This window comes from Nematolebias whitei, chromosome 18 (genome assembly GCF_014905685.2).
Source record: "Nematolebias whitei isolate Nwh7 chromosome 18, NemWhi1, whole genome shotgun sequence".
Lineage (NCBI taxonomy): Eukaryota > Metazoa > Chordata > Actinopteri > Cyprinodontiformes > Rivulidae > Nematolebias > Nematolebias whitei.
In genome coordinates this window covers 38755223-38776118 of record NC_056515.1, presented here as the reverse complement: position 1 = coordinate 38776118, position 20896 = coordinate 38755223, and the positions used below count along the sequence as shown (strand labels likewise).

Here is a 20896-nt window from a genome sequence, read left to right as displayed (position 1 = left end):
TTTCAAATGAAATGAGACACAGCTGTCTTTCTTTTTGTTTGTCTCCCCATTTTAATTTAAACTTTGTTGTTCTCTTCAGAATATTTGAAAAGGTTTTGTAAATAAAACTTTAAGTAATTGTTGAACATGTACAACTGATCCCCTTTTCCAGTCAATTCAGTTCAAGATGGCCACCAGTAGTTAACACCAAACTGGTGTAACTGTATTGATTGTACAGATATTGAGCTAAAATTAGATTGGATTAGATTAGATAGAATTTTATTGATCCCTTGGGACGATTCCTTCAGGGAAATTAAAAATATATGATAGTAAGCTGAGAGTCATCATCACCACGTACGTAACGTTTTTTTTTATGTTTGACCAAAACACCAGCAACTTTGTCATTTCTCAACATGATTTTAGTCTAAAACTAAATTATTAAACAAGTTCTCCTTCGATGCATATTGCTTTGATTAAAGATTTAAAGGTCCTGCTTGATCTGTTAGCTCTCAGAGTCGGTGTTAAGGATGGCTCTCAGCTACTACTACTACAAATCTTATCCCAACATCTGTAAAACTGATGAGTTATTGACATTTTTGTGTTTTCTAAGGTTAATTAGCTGCGGCAGCCATCATTGATTCCTAAAGTTAATCATCCAGTGATTACTTTCTGAGTTTCATTGAAATCAGTCCAGTGGTTCATGAGATATTTTGCTAACAGATGATGAAAACAATCACAAAGGCATTAACAAGATCTTTTCTGGTGTCAGGAATCTTGGCTTGAACCTTGTTGTTAAACTTGTTGTCGTAAACTGAATAGGAAATGTTTTTCTCCATAAAAGTTGTCAGATTTTTTTTTTTTTTCAGTCTTTAGGTTGAAATTTCACTCTGTCCTCTGCGTCCTCAAGCTACCTCCATGTCCTCTCTAACTGCATCTATATATCTCAGAACATTTACTGTACAGGAAAGATTTTACTTTAGTATCAAAAACCTAAAGAATAATCTGAAAAGTAAAAAAAAACTGTCACATCTTGAGTTAACTGTTAACTTGTTGTTAAGTTGTTATTTAAGGTCAATTTTGTGGCTTGAAGGAGCCTCGAAAGACTCAGCGTAACACGACAGAAGCCCGGCCCGTCGGTGGAAATTAGCACGTCGGCGTGGGGTTCAGCGCGGTTTTAACAGGCGCCGGCTGCGCGTCACCGATGGGAAACAGGGTGACAACAGCCGACGGCCTCCTGCTGAGATGAAAAGGCACAAAGAGCCACACACAGCAGCCGGACCAGCGTTTAAAAACTGATAACGAGCATCTGATTTGCAGTGATGTCATTACGACAGGCTGCCTGCTCATACTCCGCTGCTCGCAGTTAATTGGCTGCAGATACGCGAAGCCGTTTGTTTTAAGGCACACATGCATTGTAAACAGTCAATAAACTAACCCTGGTAGTGCCGTCATGTTTATCTTGCATGTGTAATAAATAGAAATGAAATATCTGCAACACAAACAGGGAATATTGTGCTGATTTTTAACGAAAACTTTACAGAAATCCTGATGAGTTAGTCATGTTACCCCCAGACAATCAATCAGTTAAGCAGAAATTGTGATAAAGCATTAAAAAAAAATCTAATAAAAAAACAATTCTGTACCCCGTCACAGACTGAAGAGGGGACTTGGAAACATCCTCCGTCTGGTTCTTGTGAGCTGGATAACTTGAAATATGAGGCACCAACTCCTGTTTTGGTGTGTGGCTGCAACTAGGCGTAAGAAAGGTCACTATCAACAATTGGGTTGCCACATCAAAATCCAAGATGGCTACCAACATCTGTCCACCAACATACATACATATATACATACATACATACATACATATGTATGTACAGTGAGGACAATAAGTATTTGAACACCCTGCGACTTCGCAAGTTCTCCCACTTAGAAATCATGGAGGGTCTGAAATTTTCATCTTAGGTGCATGTCCACTGTGAGAGACAATCTAAAAAAAAATATCCAGAAATCACAATGTATGATTTTTAAATTTATTTGTGTGTCACTGCTGCAAATAAGTATTTGAACAGCTGCCAATCAGCAACAGTTCTGGTCCTCAAAGACCTGTTAGTCCACTCCACTTCTTATTCTAAATTAGAAGCACCTGTTTGAGGTGGTTAGCTGCATGAAGACACCTGTCCACCCCACACAGTCAGTAAGATTCCAACTACTAACATGGCTAAGACCAAAGAGCTGTCCAAAGACACCAGAGACAAAATTGTAGACCTCCACATGGCTGGAAAGGGCTACGGGGCAACTGCCAAGCAGCTTGGTGAAAAAAGATCAACTGTTGGAGCAATTATTAGAAAATGGAAGAAGCTAAACATGACTGTCAGTCTCCCTCGGACTGGGGCTCCATGCAAGATCTCACCTCGTGGCGTATCAATGATCCTAAGAAAGGTGAGGAATCCGCCCAGAACTACACGGGAGGAGCTGGTCCATGACCTGAAGAGAGCTGGCACCACTGTTTTCCACAGGGTCCCAGTTACATCCAACAATAAAATGTCAAAGAAAAACAGTAATAATATCTAAGATACACTGCCTGGCCAAAAAAAAGTTGCCACCTGGATTTACCTAAGCAAACAGGTATGAACCTCCTATTGGATAATCACTGCATGGGTGATCATCTTTCAGCTGCAACAAGTTATTAAACCCCAACTGGGGGAATGAGTTCCTTCTCATTTCTTAAACAACCATGTCAAAGACACATGGCGTGGTCGTGGAAAAGATGTCAGTCTGTTTGAGAAGGGTCGAATCATTGGCATCAAGCAGAGAAAACATCTCAGGAGATTGTAGAAACTACTAAAACTGGGTTAAGAACTGTCCAACACATTATTAAAAACTGGAAGAATAGTGGGGACCCATCGTCATCGAGGAAGAAATGTGGTCGGAAAAAAATCCTGAATGATCGTGATCGGCGATCACTTAAACGTTTGGTGAAATCAAATGGAAGAAAAACAACGGTATCACTCAGGGCTAATGGTGAAAGTAAGAGCATTTCCACACACACGATGTGAAGGAACTCAAGGGACTGGGACTGAATAGCTGTGTAGCCTTAAGAAAACCACTAATCAGTGAGGCTAACTGGAAAAAAAGGCTTCAGTTTGCTGGGGAGCATAAAGATTGGACTCTGGAGCAATGGAAGAAGGTCTTGTGGTCTGATGAGTCCAGATTGACCCTGTTCCAGAGTGATGGTGCATCAGGGTAAGAAGAGAGGCAGGAGAAGTGATGCACCATCATGACTAGTGTCTCGTCATCAATGCAAGATCTTGGTGAAAAATTAATGCAACACTGGATGAAATAGATCTTGTGACGTTGCAGAAGCTTATCGAAACAATGACACAGCGAATGCACGATGTGATCAAAGCTAAAGGAGGTCCAACTGTTGCATGAAACAGATCAACGGCAACATGATGTGATTTTTCACAGTGATTATTCTGGTTAGAGATTCATGAGTCTAACAGCCTCAGGGTAGAAGCTGTTCCTCAGTCTAGTGGTTCTACACTTAATGCTCCTCAACCTCCTTCCTGAGGGGAGCGGGGCAAAACGTGTGTGTGCTGGGTGAGCGGGGTCCTTCATTTTATCACCACCATTGCTGCTGGTGATAAAATGTCTCCCTCCACTCGTCAGGATCCGTCTCTCTGCTCTGCCTCGGTCAAGCAAAACAAAAACCTACCTCTGTTCTTCTCCACGGTGCAACTCCTCCCCACTTGAATATCTCGCACCAAAAACATTAAGGTTTACTTGCATTCCCTGTTTAATTCCAGTACAGAAAAACACTTATCTCCAAAACAAACATTCACTATTCATATCCCTCACTGACGGGTGACATCGGCACACCGCTTGTTTTACAGGTACTATTCTATAAAAGTTGCACAGCTTGCTGCTCTTTTGCTTTATAATGTACATTTCTTGGTAAATTTAATATTTCTTTGGTGGTTTATATATTCTTATGCACCAGTTCTTTAATATATATATAAAAAACCCACAACTCCCACCTTTCAACAAACTGACCACAAGTTAAACCCAAACTAACTCAAACGGTGTCTTGTAAATGAAAAAGAGTGTTTCACTCAGTTTATTGAACAAAATATTTTACAGAGTCTTGCATATACATATTTACATGTTTGTATTGTGATACATGGTTGATAAACCCCTGCAGTAACAATGATTGCTGTTCTGTGCCGTCAAACTTCAATGAATTCTTCAAAAAATACTAATACATCATTGACTTCCAAACACGTTATACAAATCTTATTATAGAAAGCACAAAATATAAGAATTTATCCGTGAAAACACTCACTCTCAGGACTCTCCGTACAAAAAAACATCTTCAGTTTTTGTCCGTGCCAGTATACAGGTAATAAATATACCTGGAGTTTCCTCTGTTTTTGTCGTAAGGGTGTTGTTCTCCTTTTCCTTTCAGGGAAATCACAGTTAAGGACTTATTCTAGAACAAATAAAGTAGCGGCTCTGGAGCTCCTGCCACGTGGTCAGCAGGCCTCTCAGATAACGTACACATCAGTCTTCTCCCCAAGAAGCCAATATGTTCTCATTTTGCCTTTGCCCTGGAAAAAAAACCGACACAAAAATCAATAGGTTCATCAATGGAAATGCAGTGGAGGAGGATGGGGAATGGATACCTCCAACCTAACTGGCCTCTGTTTATGGGTGACACTAGAGCCTTTTGGAGCGACCTTGTTACATCCCCATTTTTATCCACAGACACAATATGTTTAAAAAAACTCCAAAGGATCAATCTGCTAAGTGGAGTCTTGACTCTTACGTATGAAGTGGTTGTTCTCCGTTCTGGTTCAGTGTTATTTACCTAAAAGCTGTTTCATTATAAGATATCGATTTCGCCTCGCAGGTAGTTAAAATCAACCTTGGAGTGATCAATTGTTGTTTTAGTCCTAATTAAGAGAGTAAAACAGTAACTAGAAAGTTTCAGAAGACATTCAACGTACATGACCTTTTCTTTAGCCTCCTTAGATTCAGGACTTGTTTTTGTAATTATAAGTTGTGACAATGACGGTGTTACTGTGATTCAGTAAACTTTTGTTTTGAAACTCCATTTTAAAACCTCTTCCTGTTTGCTCAATATTATTTGAAGACTTTGAATCCTGGATTTGAAGAACAACCACCTGCACACCATCAAAACTTAAAGTGCGTGTAACATGCATATCCTAAAAATACAAAAAGTGGAAGAAAACGTCATAATATTTAAATATTTGTCATAATACACATGATTTAACCCATTTTGTCACATAACTTGCATATTTTCTTTTGAACTCGGTGCAGCCAAAGTGAAACAGGAAGTGACGTCAAAGGGGAACTCTTTAGAAACAGGAACTCCCTTGTCTTTGTTTATTGAAACATTATTATTTGAACTCTGATTCTTTGTCTCTCTCAGATAAAGACTCAAAATATACACTAAGAAGCATCACATTCTTCTCTGTCTGTGTTGGTAGCCATTGTAGCAATACTGTGTTCGAATGCAATTGTTCCCCTTTGACATCACTTCCTGTTACTGTGCTTGAGGATATATCAAAGACTGTTCATCTCAGTGGCGTGAAATTATTATTATTTTTTTTGCAATACATTATTAATGTTGTCTTTCCAAAAATGTATTCATATTTATTACAAATAATTGACCTCACAGGCTCTTTATAGCAGAATTTTGTTTGCAACATTTTGGTAACTACACTTTTAAACTCCTCCCCCTTTCTACACATAGGACAATAAATTTAATCCTGCACCACAATAAACACTTTAATGTTTTCACATTAAAACATTAAAACATTTCACACTTGTACTGTGTCTGCACCTGACCTGTTTAGAACTTAATTTTTATATTCTATAATAATATAATAATAATATATATATAATAATAATTTATATCTACATCTTGTGTGATTCGTTGTGTACTGAAACTCTGGCACAACAATTTCCTGCAAGATCAATAAAGTTCTATCTTATCTTATCTTATCTTATCTTTTGTAAGGCTAACCATTAAATAAGGCAAATATCTTAATTTGTGCAAAATTTTTTGTAAACTTGTTTCTTTATTGTTTCGGTGTAAATATTGTAAATAATTTTCATTTTTTTGTTACTCAAGACCACTTCCTGTTTAAAATACCAACGTATTTTAAAAGTTCTTTTGACGTCTGTGCACAATACTTTGGGTTGTTTAAGCTCAAGTTTGCAAATCAAATTTCTGTTTTAAATTTTGACATTGTGTAGGAATGTTGTTTTACTTTGTAGGATCCACTTGTTATGCTTCAAATTCGTTTTAACTAACAGATGTGTATTTTTATTTATTTAAAACTAGAATTTCACAGAACGTCTCACAACATATTCTGAACATAGACGGGTTATAATGGACAGCCATGAAAAAATAAATAAACAAAACAAATATTAACAGAACATTCAACTCTAAATATTCTGCTGAGTAACTGGTTGCCATGGTGATTCCCACCTTTTCCCCAAAAAAGAAGGGAAAAAAATAATATCTCAGTCGTGTGCACTGTTTTGAGGTAATTTGTGAGGAAACTGTAAGTACCATAGCAGTTAAACAGTGACTGAAAAAGACAAAATCCCATTGTTTTGAATTATAAATTATACATATAGCTGAAAAACTGGAACAGACCAGAAGCCAGAAAGAAAAACACTTTTCAGATTTTTTCACAGTCAAAGTCCAGAGTGCACCTGAAAACCTAAAACCTCAACTGGGATTGTTTGAAGAACATAGAAGATCTCAAAATCAAAATTTAGTTATAGGAAGTTTAATTTTCTATGACTTATTTAAACTTTGAATGTAACATTTTGTAATTTATTTTATTTTATTTTGTTATTGTACGCGGACAACATACATAAAGAAACATATAAAACTCAATAAATACACCAATGTTAGCCAACAGTTTTTTTTTTTTTATCAAACGTCTTTTAGTTTACGTAAATAGGTATAAAAAATTTGCCAATATAGGATTTTTTAGAAGTATTTTATCAATTTCCTTCAAGCGTTTTCAATTCCACGCACCAGACTTCATTGTAAAGGTTGTGAATATTAAAAAAAAAAAAAAAGTTAAAAACCAGGGCAAATGGTAATTAGCAAAAATTAATACTAATAATAACAAAAAGAGTTAAAAAAAACAAGATGTTACCTTCATTTCTACATCTCCCCGTAACTGAAGGTCAAAGTAACCGAACTCATCCAGCACTTCTTTGGTTGCTGAGGATACGTGGATCTTTAAGGCTGCAAGGCAAAGCAAACAGAAACTTTTAAAGGGTTAAACGTGCCCAACACCAGAATTAACACTGCACTGGTTTTACATCAGCCCTCAGCTCAGCTGTAAGATGAGCCGAAGCCTTCAGTAAAGTCAGGAGCAAGCAGCTAAAATGCTAACGTGATAAAAATCTGCCTTGTTTTGTTCAATTAGTGCACGGCATGCAAAGATGTGAGACTTGATTCCTGCGTGTGAAGCTTCAGGCTGCACCGCTGCTCGCTGGCTAAGGGCCCTTTGCTGTAAAAGCTCTGAATTATTTACCAGAGGCCAGATACAGGAAGGCACCGAGCAGTTAATCAATACATCTGATGATTCACTCGCAGAATATCAATCCACGCTTTCATAACTCCGTCTGCTGTCAGTACCAGTTAGGAACAGAAATGTCAAGGAGTGACTTATAAATTCTACTTTTTCTCATCAAATCACACAGAAAACTAAGAAACAAGGCTATTCATTAGCTTCCTTCCCTGCATCCCAACGCATGAATAACGTTAAATCTGAACCCCCAAACTACAAAATAAAATCACTTAATTGATAGTACTTCAACTTTTTTACGTCCTGCTCTGACGTCTGTTGCTTCCTTATATATAAAAATGGGTCAATTTTAAGCAGATAAACTCTTAATTTAGTTTGAAGTTGAATGTGATGCAACAAAAATAGAGAAAGTAGATGACAATCCATAAACTTTTATGAATGCTAATTTTTAATCAATATTGTTTTTGCCCTTGTTTGTGTGCGTTTGTTTGTAGCGTCAGCAAAATATCTCATCGGTCACAGAAAATGATGAACAGCTACAATATAACCAGTATTCACCGTTATCGATATCAGTGAGCACAATATGAATATCGCAAAGGGCTGCTTGGACTTTAATTAATTTTAGGCATTCTGCTGCTAATTATATATTTGATCAATCAAACGGACTCAGCCGATGTTATCATCTCAATATTAACCAATTATATCACACGCTGCGAGTTTGTCTAATACCACACAGTCCTAATCTACTGCTCGATTAAAAGAAATAAAGGCTTGAAATATTTCACTCTACGTAAGATGAGTTTCACTTTCTGAAATGATTGAAAAAAAAAAAAAGAACTTTTCTCATGATATTTAAAAATTTTTTGAGATGCACTTGTATATGTAATGATTAAAAACTTAAGTTGAACTTTTAAATACCCGTGCAAAGTAGACCCGACTGCTGTAACTCGCTTTAGAAATGTGCGAGTTCGGCTTCTATCTGCTGCTTCCAGACGGTTTAAAATCCTGCAGCTCCACCGAAACATCTGCACTGGCTTCATGTCAGATCCCCCATCGCTTTAAAGCCTCAAACAGCCTGAAACGCAGTTTGTCACAGACTCACTGGCCTGGCGTTTTTCCCCTTTGACTACTCAGATCCATAGACAGCGCCCTGCTAACCGCTCTCAGGTCGATTAGTGACAAAAGGAGATCCGAGGCTCCAGTCTTTAGCTATTTTTATGCTTTTCTTTTTGTCGAAGCTTGTGTTATTGTCTGGTATTTTCTGAAGTAGCTAAGTGCGATGCAAATGATATTCAATCGTTATTTTTAACATCCAGACTAAGTGATAGAATAACAATCCTTGTCCCGAAAAGGATACAAAAATAACACTGTGCATCTACAGGATAAGAGATGTGAGTAGCGAACATTGATTTGTGTGAAATATATTCCTTCCTGCTGTCTGGAGAGGTCTTACTGCAGTGGAACAAAAATAATCAAGTAGAAGAACCCAAAGCGTTGACGGCGACAGCGGCCCTCACCCTCTCCGTTGGACTCCATTCGTGATGCCGTGTTGACGGTGTCTCCAAACAGACAGTACCTTGGCATCTTCAGCCCAACCACGCCGGCGCACACCGGACCTGAAAAAACACAAACGGACTCACGTTTTACAATCGTATGCGGTTCTGTAGCGCCCACGCATGACGGCCCACTTCTGCTGCGTGTCAAGTATCTGAATAACAACACAAACAGAGCGGCGATGATCCGACAACGTCTAAATACTGGGTCAAAAGCCTCTTGTAAATAAATTGTGTCAGAAGCTGCAGACAGAGCTTGATAACGGGTTTATGTCTGACCGTTACGTGCTTTTTCAGGCATAACAAACTAATCAAACGAGATTAATTTGGTTTGATGCTAAAGCGTTGCAAAAATGATCAGAATCAGAATAAGCTTTATTATCATTGCACTAAAGTACAGTGAGATTATGTTCGTACAGTCGTCTGAAAGATGGGTGGAGTGCACGTTGCTGCTGCTTCTAAGAGCGCGCCCCCTTGTTCTTTTAGATAGAAAAGGGGAAAAGGCCATGAGGAAAGGAAAGTGGTATTACAAAAAAGATCTCTTTACACCTTGTACTTATCAGGACACAATTTAAGACATCAAAAAACTCTACCAGCAAGCACATTTATAAACATATTACATATGCATTTGATGACAAGATGGTGAGATTTGTCCATGAAGCACTTCCAGATAGCACCAAAGTCATGTTAAAATGTTGGTGTCAGCCGGTGCAGCTCTGATAAGACTTCTCAGGAGTTCTTGAGGTGGTGGTGGTGGTGGGGTTGCGATAGACAGAGCCTTCTTAGTTTACACATATCTCAGTAGAAATTTGATGTCAGCCTGCTTCGAGGCCAAACGGGGGAGTCAGATTCAGATAAGCAAAAGTTGTTGATATTTTTTCAGGCAGACGAGTTCTGGTATTTTCGATCCAAAATGGTCAGATTTGTTTGCATTCCACTGGTCCGTGCTTATTAGCTCCCTCCAAGGTCGTCCCCAACATGCTGGCGAGTCTCACAAATCGCTTCCATCTTATGATTTAGCTCGTAAATTAGCTGATTTTGAGTGCTCGCAGCACAAACTAAACCTTCGCACAGGGTCGGCAGCTTTGTCACGGCCAAAACTGCTGCCACCGTCTTCTTTAATAGCCAATAACTTAGGTGTCCGCTGGTGCTGAAAAGCAGAAACCCTGCTATCACGATTCCAGTGATATAAACATCTTCAACGTCCTCCTTAGACAATACGGAAAGGCACATCAACTTCTAACCCCCCCACGGATCCATGACGCACCCTGCCGCATGTGTCTCAGCGGGTCATGGAGGCTCTCCGGGACCCTGTCACTTGGTTGGAATTTTTTTTTAATCAATTGCGTTGAAAGTCCAGCTGACCAGATCCACGACAGTAGTTTATGATTCGGAAGATGTGTAAATAGAAGCTTCGATACACAAGACAGAGAGCAAAAAAGCAGGAGGAGGACGGGAAAGGGCAGAAAAGCATCCGTCTTGCACGAGAGCGAGAAAAAAAAATTACTATCAAATTACTGTAGAGTGTAATGTTACGTCTAGTTTCAGTTCATCAAGGATTATGGCTATGTCAATCTGGCAACTTATACCATCTAATACACACAAAACAACTTTTAAAAAGTATTAAAAGACAAGATTTTATTTGAAGTTCTATTCGAGCTTTTTAAACTCCCGTCGAAGACAGGACGTATTACGGTTTTTAAACTTAAAACTTTCTCCTGTCCCAAACATAACTTCTGATCCGCTCAAGAAAACTTAACGAAACTTCATACACATGCGCATCATTACTAGAAAGAGTCTCCTGTTTACTTTTTATCACCCCGGCTTCAAGGTCACAAATCTAGGTCAAAGTTAAAAACATGGCTTTGACTGTCTCGCCCTAAACTCTAAACCACTCAAGAAAACTTTATGAACCTTCGTTCACATATTGTAAGCACCATGAATAGAGTGTCACACAATCTTTTCATCTCTCTAGCTTCAAGGTTAATGTCACAAATCAAGGTCAAAGGTTAAACAAGGTCGTTGCTTGTCTGGAGCATAGCTATAAATGACTGTCGATGGGTGTATAATGTGGCGTATGCAGTGCTCTAGTTAAACATTTAACATTAGAGAATCTTCTTGTTCTGAACCAATATAGCTCCAAACCCTTTTTTTTGTTGCCAAAATCCAGATTAAATTTGTGTCAGGGGATTTTTGGTCAAGGTTTATGGATGTTTTTTAACTACTACGGCTGAGAATGTTAACTGCCCATGAACCATATGTTTGAGTTACCGGAGAGTTATTTTCTCTCTCAGAGAGAGCTGAATGAGGAGCAGATTTGATCCTGCATGTGCAGCTGGCTGGTCAAGGTCATCATTGTCTCCCTGTGAGCTGTGAGAGCTGATAAGGTTATAAAAACAATTCTCGTACGCTGCCCGAGGCAGATTCTCATGACTGGGCTCCATGCATGTAGAACTTCAGTACATGTGTGTAACCTGTGCTGAAAGTCTGCCCTTACAAGTAAAACGGGTTAAAAATCCTTAAAAGTCCTCGAGTGTGGCTTCTTTGAGTAAGAAACATGAATTGAGGATATTTTTATCCAACAAGTTGAATGTTAAAAAATGACTAAAGGCAGATTTTTCAGTCAAAATGTCTTGTGTTCGTGCAAATCCTTATTTAAAAGCACGTTTGGGCTTTTCCAGTAAAATTACAATATTCTATGCCATTTTTTAGTTATAAATGTTGAAGCATCTGAACCTGTATCATAAAAATGACACAAAACTAAATGTTCTCATTGAAAATCTGCTCAATTGCTCAAATTTTCTAAAAATGCGTCACAAAATGCACATTCTACAGTAAAAATAAGAGAAAAAACGTAGAAAAATAAGCTACAATCGTGAAAAAAAACTAATAAATTATTAAGCTGTGGAGAGAAGCTGCTGCTTGTGATTGCTGCAAACATTTTTATGTAACAAAAAAAAATAATAATTCAGTAGAAAATTGCCTCTGAAAGAAAATAAATTATAGGTTTCTCTCCTTCGTGCTGCACTCAGCACCTGGACGGCACCGACGCTGACCACAAAGTTCAGTGTTTCTGTTTGTACAGAACCTGCTGGTGCGTCCGACTCACCTGTGTGTATACCTATCCTGAGTCTCAGCTGGTCGCTCGGTCTGTGTCGAATCTTAAACGTTTTGACCTGCTCTAATAAAGCCAGCGACATCCCGGCGATCTCTCGAGCGTGGAGTTTGCCGTTCCGCACCGGCAGCCCCGACACCACCATGTAGGCGTCACCGATGGTCTCTACCTGCAGGACCGATCGTTAAGGATCAATAAACGAGTTCTTGTTTTACCGTTTGACGTCTGTGTATTAGATGAGCTTTACTCACCTTGTACACATCGAAGTTATCAATTATGGCGTCAAAGCATGTGTACAGATCATTCAGCAACGTGACCACCTGCAGAGAAAAACACAACGGGTTCAGAGTTCGAAACATTTTTCTTAGCTTCGGTTTCCTGCGTGCTTTAGATGTTTCTTTGCTTCTGCACACCTGTTAACCGTTCAATTCCCTCCACATCGCCTCTGTTTGCGATTCGCTTGCAGGGTTTGAATCTTTGTCGCCTGCCACGAACGGCAAGAAGCAGCAATATTTTTGCCCACAGCGTTAGCAAAATATCTGAAGAACCATTGGACAGATTTGAATAAAAATGCTCAGAAAGCAGCTGGATTTACAGCTGGTTAAGCTTTGGAGGTAACCATATTAAAGATGGCCGCCACAGATATGTGATCATATCAAACACAACAAATGTTTTCATTTTGACAGTTCTCAGTTGGTGTGGTAGTAGCTGAGAGTCACCCCCAACACATACTCTGAGCTCTGACTGATCAAATTAAATCAGTTTTTAAAACTTTGCCGTTACCTATAGGAGCCAACTGTGTCTGTCTGTTAGCAAAATACCTCTAGATATACGTCTACAGCTGAATAATCTTTGGAGTCAACATGATTCAAGATGGCTGAAATGCATTCCTTCTAGGGTTTCCCGCCTTTAATTTGAGAAATGATTATGAACAATTAATATGTTACCTGTTGCAGATAGCTCTTTGAATGATCCCAGTTTGGAGAAACAGCAGTTTTTTATTGTACGTTTACTGACGTGGATTTCTGTGGTTACTGAACCAAATGGAAGCAGCAGCTGCTAGCTGTAGCACTACTGCAATCTGGAACACTTCCTGCAGGTCTGTCATAATAAGAGTAATCAAACAGCTGTGGTTTGAGCCGTTATAAGTCTGCAGCAATCCTCTTTTGCTTTAGCTCTGCTCAGACTAGCCATTAACTTGTAAATCAAGTCAGAATTCAACTATTTCTCCAAACTGAGCTATCTGCAACAGGTAAGATATTAATTATTCATGACCTTTACATAGAAATCTAAATCAAAATGTCTGATCTGGTTGGTTTTTTTTTTAGGGGAAATATAATAAATATGAGAACAGGTTTGTTTCAGTCTTTAAGACGCTGCCCCTCAGCCCTGGGACTTTGTGACTTATGATGCATGAAGTTTAGAGAACTCGGATAACGTGACTCAGCTCTGCGTCAACGTATTCTCCCCTCGAACAACTGTACTATTTTGAGTCCCCGCCTGTGTGTGTGGGATCTATGAGCCACACTGGAGGTAGAAACCTGATACCAGAGAGCTCTTTAATGCATTAGCAGACGGGAAACTTGAACGCAGCCGTGATCACGACTACAGATCTTTCAAAGCGGAGCTGCTGAAGGATGTTCCACCGGCGGTAACAGCGAGCTGCAGAGCGGGAATCACCTGCTCGAGGTTTGAAAAGGTGACTTGGAGCCCGTGTACCTGAAGCGGCGTGCTCTCTGCAGACAAGGATGTGAATCCCACAATGTCGCTGAAGTAAATCGTGACGCTGTCGAAGGCCTCTGCCTGCACGGTCTCGCCTCGTTTTAGCTGCTCTGCTACTGAACTGCACACAAAAACAGAAACGATTAAAGCTGCAAGAAGGAAAAAGGAGCCAGCACAAGCCAAAAACGTTTATTCAGCTGAAATGTTAGTATTAGCTAAAGATTTTTTGAAAGATTTGGCTAATTATTGCGCCGATTATCCCCAGATGTTGTTTTATCTCCGCTCACAGTAATTTTCTTTTAATCAAATGCAACCAAAGGGAAAATAACACGTGGCAGAGGTCAGTTTGTTTAATCCACAACTGCGGTGAGAAACCGAATCTGTCGTTCCTCTCAGGCCCTCTTCAGTCTGCCGGACTTCAACGTGAGGTTCAGAAGAAAAACAAAAGATAAACGGTGGAGAAAAGCTGGATTTTGCCGCTGTGGTTTTGTCGCTCTGCTGCCTCCTAATGAGCAGCTTGCTTTCTCCGCTCCCTTTTTATCCACGGTGGGATCCCACCACGGGGAGATGTGTTTCTGTTAATAACGCTCGGTGCTGGAAGAGTCTTTAATTAATACCGAGGTTCACACTGGCTGACTGTGTCGCTGGAACTCGCTGTCAATTCACCCAATTTGCCAGCTTCAAGTTAATTGGTAGCTTTTCTTACTGTGGTAGAATTTGATAGAGGAGGTTTTCAGCTTTCCGTTTCTCCTCCAGGTAGGCTTGTGTTCTCTCCTCCACCAGGTTCTCCAGGTTGTTGGCGTATTGCTCCATCCTGGACAGGAGGTTATTGAGAATACTGGTGCTGCCCTCCCTGTGAAGCAAACAAACACAACACGGTTCGGCTGTTAGACTCGTTTTGGACACTGCTTTGGTAAAGAACAACCAAAACTGAGGTCAAAAGTTGATTTCTGAGCAAAGTTTGAGCACAGAACACTTATAATCCAAACTATAAGTCTTTATTTCTAACTCAATTTATGAGCGAGAAAGAACGAAGCAGAAAGGGGTAAAATCTTTCCAGGAAGTTGTAAACTGGAACCCACTCGCACAGCTGTCCCCCGTCTCCCACTTCCTCTTCAGAAAGCATTTTTGGCCAAGCCAGCCGTGCCGTAGATCCTGGTTATCATGTAGCCAGATGTAGCAAGAGTCGTGTCAACTTCACCGAGAAATATCCGACTGCAGGCACCACTCCCAGTTAATGCATGTGCAGAAACTACGTGCACGGTTCAGTTCACGCTTGGAAAACAGCACCAGGCTCAAAAGGACACTTAGCTTACATTGTGTGCTTTTATTTGCATCCTTCTGGGGCTTGTGTTAACGGATCTACTTCTGGTTGGTCCGTGGCCCAAACAATGCATCTTCACACCGCAGGTCTAAATGTTCGAGTCTGAATCTTTTTCTCTCAGATCCTACGGGACCTCCATCAGACTCCAGTGTGAACCGTTAACAGTTCTGAGGCGTGCACAGAAGACATTGTAGGCGAACTGGACTTCTGTTCTGTAGCTGAAGACGTGCAGAGTTGAACTGCACAATGTCCTTATCATTACTAATACTTGGATGGATCCTCGCTGACCTAAAAGTCGGATGAAATGAAGTTGCTTTGAAAAGGTTTTTTTGAATCAGTACCAAATATGAAAAAGACCTGGGTCGAATTTGAAAAGAAATAAAGAAAAATAAATCTGAATTGTCACATTCAAACTGTGATGAAATAATCGAGCGTCACATATGGAAAAAAAAATAATGGAATTGGGACGTATTTGCCTGCATTGTGAACGTAGCCATGATCTCCTCAGCTTATCCTGAGTCCTCCCGGGGTCTCCTTCCAGTTTGACATCTGGTTCAGTTGAACCTCGTTACCGGACACCAGAACCTCCTCAGCTGGCTCCTCTGGACTGTGATCAAACCATCCCCGGATCTCGTCCAAATCCAAAGTGCTCAATTACAACAACCTTTATGGCCGGGCCTGTATTTGCGCTGTTGTGTATGCCCCCCCTTGTTTAAAGGCAAATAACAGAAAAAAAGCAACATTTCACCTACTCTATATTTTCCTACTTTGACTCCACACTTTTAAAGCATGTTTCTCTCCAAGTTTGAGGAAAGTCAGCTGTGGCGTTTTAAAGACATTTAACGCACAGCGTCAGGTCTGCGCTCCTTGTGTTTATGGGCAAATGAAATATAAAAACATTACCACTAGACCTTTTTTCTTATTTTTTCTTACACTACTCATTGAAATTATGTTTTCACCAAGTTTGAGGAAAATAAACTGTGGGGTTTTAAATAAATTTCAACTTTAATGCACGTTTAAAAGCATGTAGTGCGGACGTGAAAGGTACTGGCCCAGCCGTAAAGGTGGTTGTAATCGAGCACTCTTGATTTGGGCGAGAAGGTTTCTGAATCCGGGGATCGCAGTTCCTCTGGAGGAGCAGCAGCTCTCCGAGTCTCTCCTGGATACCTGAACTCCTCACCCTGTCTCAAAGGGACAGTCCAGACACCCTCGCTGCAGAAACTCATTCTGACCACCTGCTCTTTTGGTCACTACCCAGAGTCCGTGATCATAGGCTGGTCTACGTCACAATGTCTAGACCATCTCCAGTACCGTGGGTTACAAAAGTGTTTATTTAATCTGATTACGAATAATAATTATACTAAAAAAGTAAAACGACTTGTTTTGAATAAGGTTAGTCACTGGAAGTTTAGTCTGTTCCTTATGACCAAACTGGTGATGTTCACTGGCTGCAGGTCTTAGATTGATGTGTGGTGTTGACTGGACCTTTCCAGAACTTAACTGGTTCTCCTTAAACCAGCAGAGTGTTTCTTCATCACAGGCTTCGGGCTCGTTGTCCTGCTGGAAGGTGGACTTTGTATTTTGCTCCGTCTGTCTTTCCTTCAACTCTGACCACCAGTGAAAAACATCCACCCGGCATGATGCTGCCACCTCCATGCTCCACTGTGAGTGGTGTTCTCATCATGATGGCAGGGGGTAGGTTTGAGGTCAAAAGGTTCCTCTTTAGTTTAATCTGACCACAGCACCTTGTTTCACATGCCTGCCTTTAAGCTTTTAACTTTTTTTAGCCACTCTTTCATGAAACTCAGCTCAGTGCAGCTCGCAGTGCTCCTATAGACAGACCGTCGCCTCTGCAGAAGAGCTGCTCAGGTGCACATCTAAACACAGCAGAGAACCGAAATGCTGCAGACATTTCCAACATGCAGCCCCTCCAGAACATGACCACAGGGAGCCACGTCCTCCAAACGGCTCATAACTACTACTGCCATCACATTTCACGTAGGTTCCTGTAATTACATAATGTGCATATTGTATAATGTGTGCGTCTCGGGACATTTCCACAATCATATGCTTACGCACGCACGCACACACGCACCCATACACACGCATTTACTCAGACAGAGAAAGAAGGTGAGTCATTCTCACTGCCATGGGAGCTAAAAGCATCAATGTCTGGCATCCTCCCAGTTTCTGCTGGGTCACACAACCTACACACACCCACACGCTGTTTAAGTTTAAAGAAGCAGAAGTCAGAGGGAGACATGAAAGACTAATGAGTAAGATCGCTCCGAATCCAATCACAAGCGCCACGTACGGTGCCACAGGTTCAGACAATAGTAAAAACATAAACTTTAAACCGACGAAAAGTCCGTTTTATTTCACGACAAACAGGTCGGTCATACTTCCCACCAACACACCATTTAATAAATAGTTTCATTAAAGCTCTATTACTATTTAAGATCGGTTATTTTAAAAAGAAGTTCACACCATAGATAAATTACTTCATGTGCAAGTTTGAAATGTTACCTTTTAAACCCAAAATAGAAGAAAACAAGTCAGTCCAAGTAGGACAAATGTCTCAAAAACCTACAAACTATCGCCTGAAAGAAATAATAAATGTCAATCAAACACTGATGCCTGCTGTAAAACTTAATACTGACCTGACAGGGTTTTCTCAAAATCTGTTAAATTCACTGGGGTACACCCATTTTGCTAACAATAACTTGTTGTGGCAAACTTGATTGGGGTCGACTCCAAAGGTTTGCGGTTTGTACATGTACAGTTACTTTCTTCTTTCGGCTGCTCCCGTCTTCAGGAGTCGCCACAGCGAAGACTTGGTGATTGTTTTGACGTCGGATGCTAGGCCTGTCACGATAATAAATTGTGCTGGGCGATTAATTGTCTCAGAAATTATTGCGATAAACGATAATATTGTTTGAAATTTGACAAGAATTAACTAAAGAAGACGCTTTAGTAATTTATTTTGTGTGTAGTAACTTTTTTTGACCACTGGATGGAAGTATAAGACTATTTGAACCGAAGGATGGATAGTGAGGAAGCGAGCAACGTGTCTCTTTTAAGAAAAATGGGAGGGAGGCCCCTTGACGTGACATGGGCTGTCTCCCCTTCATTTTTTTGGTTCTCAAAATGGCAGACGCTCTGTGTGGTTTGAGCTCTTTAGCATAACATTTTTCACACAAAGCTTTTAATAAAAATCAGTAAACAAGTTCTCAGCTTCTTTTTGCAGAGACAAACAACTTTTTAGACGAAGGCACGGGTTTTAACCGTGAATTTTGGAGCTTTGACAAGACGGAGGTTTTTTCCCCCAGGTCGGCCTGTTAGCTTAGCTCGTAGCTTAGCTGTTTTTAACGATCCAAAAACACAATTTTAGACGGTTAAAACTGAAAAGAGAAAAGAGAAAGGGAGGTGTCAGTGACGAGCACCGGAGTTGATCTTTTATCATCCAGTGTCTTCAGCAGAAAGAGAGAGACACGAAGAAACGATAAAGCTGATAAATGAAAACGAGTTGATAATTTTCATTTATCATGCGATTAATTGATTTATTGTTTATCGCGACAGGACTACCGGATGCCCTGCCTGACGTAACAACAGACCACCGAGCTACCACAGCCCTCTGTGTGGAGCACAGAGCTGCCATCTAGGGCGCCTGGGGGAGCAGATGGTGGGGGTTAAGGGCCTTGCTCAAGGGCCCAGAGTGGAGCAAATGAGGGTGGAGGCAGGAGTGGGCGTTTCACGTTTCCCACCCTCATTTTGATGTTGACTGTACTGGGAGTTGAATCGGTGACCCTCCGATCACAGGCCCACCTTCTCGACCCTCTGCTCCACCACTCCACCATACAATTACTTTTTGAACATTTTAATAAAATCCATTCAGAAGTTCACAAGACAAATAAACACCATCACTCTTTTGTCTTCTGCACTGTTTCTTTTTGTACTTTCATCACTATTCAGTTGGGGTGTCATGATAGATTTTTTTCAGACCAAGTACAAGTACTTTAGTTTGCGTATTTGCCAATACTAATTACTAGTACGGAGTACTTAATGAGTTAGTATTTAAACATTACATAATGATTTTAGAAACACGTTTCTTTTATTAGGAAAACAGCTGACGGTATGCTGTCCTAACAGCGCCTTGGCTTATCTTTAGTTTTCTCCAAACTACAACATTTTATATATTTTGCTCTCGGTTCCTTGCAAAGCGAAAGGAAAATCCATCATCAGGCATCAAAGTGGTATCAGTACGAAGTATCGGCGGGTTTTCACGAGTACAAGTATTTGGGGCTGGTATCGAGACGCCACTAGTTTTGATAAAAACACAACAAATCCAGGACACGTTGTTTAAGCGACAGAAAAGATAAAGTTTTCCTCTGAAGACGTCGCAGCCAGGCAGATTAACTGTCACAAATGATTCGGTATAAACGTGGACGGATAAAAGATCAGACTAAAATTCTCACCACAGTAACTACGCTCTAATGATTCAGTGCACACATGCAGTACATTACAAAACCAAAAACATTCAGAGTTTGGAGAAACCACTGCAGGATGACATCTGAAACCTTCGGCGGAAGAAACGAGCATGAGAAACCGTCCCGATCGATACGACACACGGACTCGACGCAGAGCAGCAGCAGAAATGTAACTTGATGCTGCGTTAGGACGGAGGAGGCTATAAATCAGCTCAGCACACAAACCATGATCTCGTCTCAGATGGACAGAAAGACAGTGGACAGACGAGTCCACGTTCCGGCTGCTTTTTGCACATAACGAGGGGGTTCTGTTCCCCATGAGGTCAAAGACCATCTGATTGGGCGATGACACTTAAAACCTGTATCGCACTTCACTTCACCGTATCGCAGGTTTTTGAAACCCGGTGTTTTATATTGTGTGTACATGCTGTGCGGTACTGTGCACTCATCTCATCGTCAACATCTTCATCGCCAAAGTGTTTAGGAGCAGTTGAAGCGTTTATAAGAGTGGGGATGTCATGATTCATGCCCGTCTGTTCACCACGCCCACCTGCTCCGCTGGGATCAGCATGATTCTCACCTGGTGGCCGTAGCGTTTAAGCGCGTCCGTGTTTATCCGGCGCCAGATTATTGACAGCCTTGTGCAAGTAAATGTCCAGGGATTATCTCATCCTCCTGACTGATCCCCTCGTCCTGACCATGTTTCTGTGTCCTGTATTTTCCTGTTTCACCTGGCGAAACTTTCATGTGCGTTTCCACAGACATGTGCTGACCCCCACCAGTCTTTTCAAAATAAAGCTTATTGAACGCGCTCAGGGTCTCCATGAAATTGTTGTTTATAAGAGAGCGTGAAAGGTTTGTAGGAGCGTGGGAAGGGTTTTTGAAGCCTTAACTTAACTAACAAAACTTGATACATGTTTGTTCCACCACTAGACAGCGTATCATCAAATATTTTCATCCCTCCAGCTGTAAGGTCAAGGTCACAAATCAAGGTCAAATGTTATACAATGGTGATTGCTTGTCCGGGCTGTTGCTATAGATGTAGTTTGTTGATGGGTATAAAATGTGCCGTAAACAGTATTCTTGGTAAGCAGTGTTTGTTTCCCTTACCATTATCCAAGGAGGGTGCCCCCCCA

At 40.6% G+C, this 20896-nt stretch overlaps 1 protein-coding gene across 1 annotated transcript in view; it reads right to left on the bottom strand.

Annotated features, from left to right (window-relative positions):
- Positions 1-4151: 4151 nt before the first annotated feature.
- LOC119424915 (atrial natriuretic peptide receptor 2) overlaps positions 4152-20896 on the bottom strand; it is a 71726-nt gene continuing 54981 nt past the window's right edge. The window contains exons 16-22 of the mRNA XM_037692434.1: positions 14656-14802; positions 13947-14070; positions 12479-12547; positions 12222-12396; positions 9077-9175; positions 7182-7273; positions 4152-4586 (exon numbers count right to left, since the gene is read on the bottom strand). Coding sequence (XP_037548362.1) covers positions 4524-4586; positions 7182-7273; positions 9077-9175; positions 12222-12396; positions 12479-12547; positions 13947-14070; positions 14656-14802 — 769 coding nt within the window. The 3' untranslated portion in view covers positions 4152-4523. The remainder of the gene's footprint in view (positions 4587-7181; positions 7274-9076; positions 9176-12221; positions 12397-12478; positions 12548-13946; positions 14071-14655; positions 14803-20896) is intronic.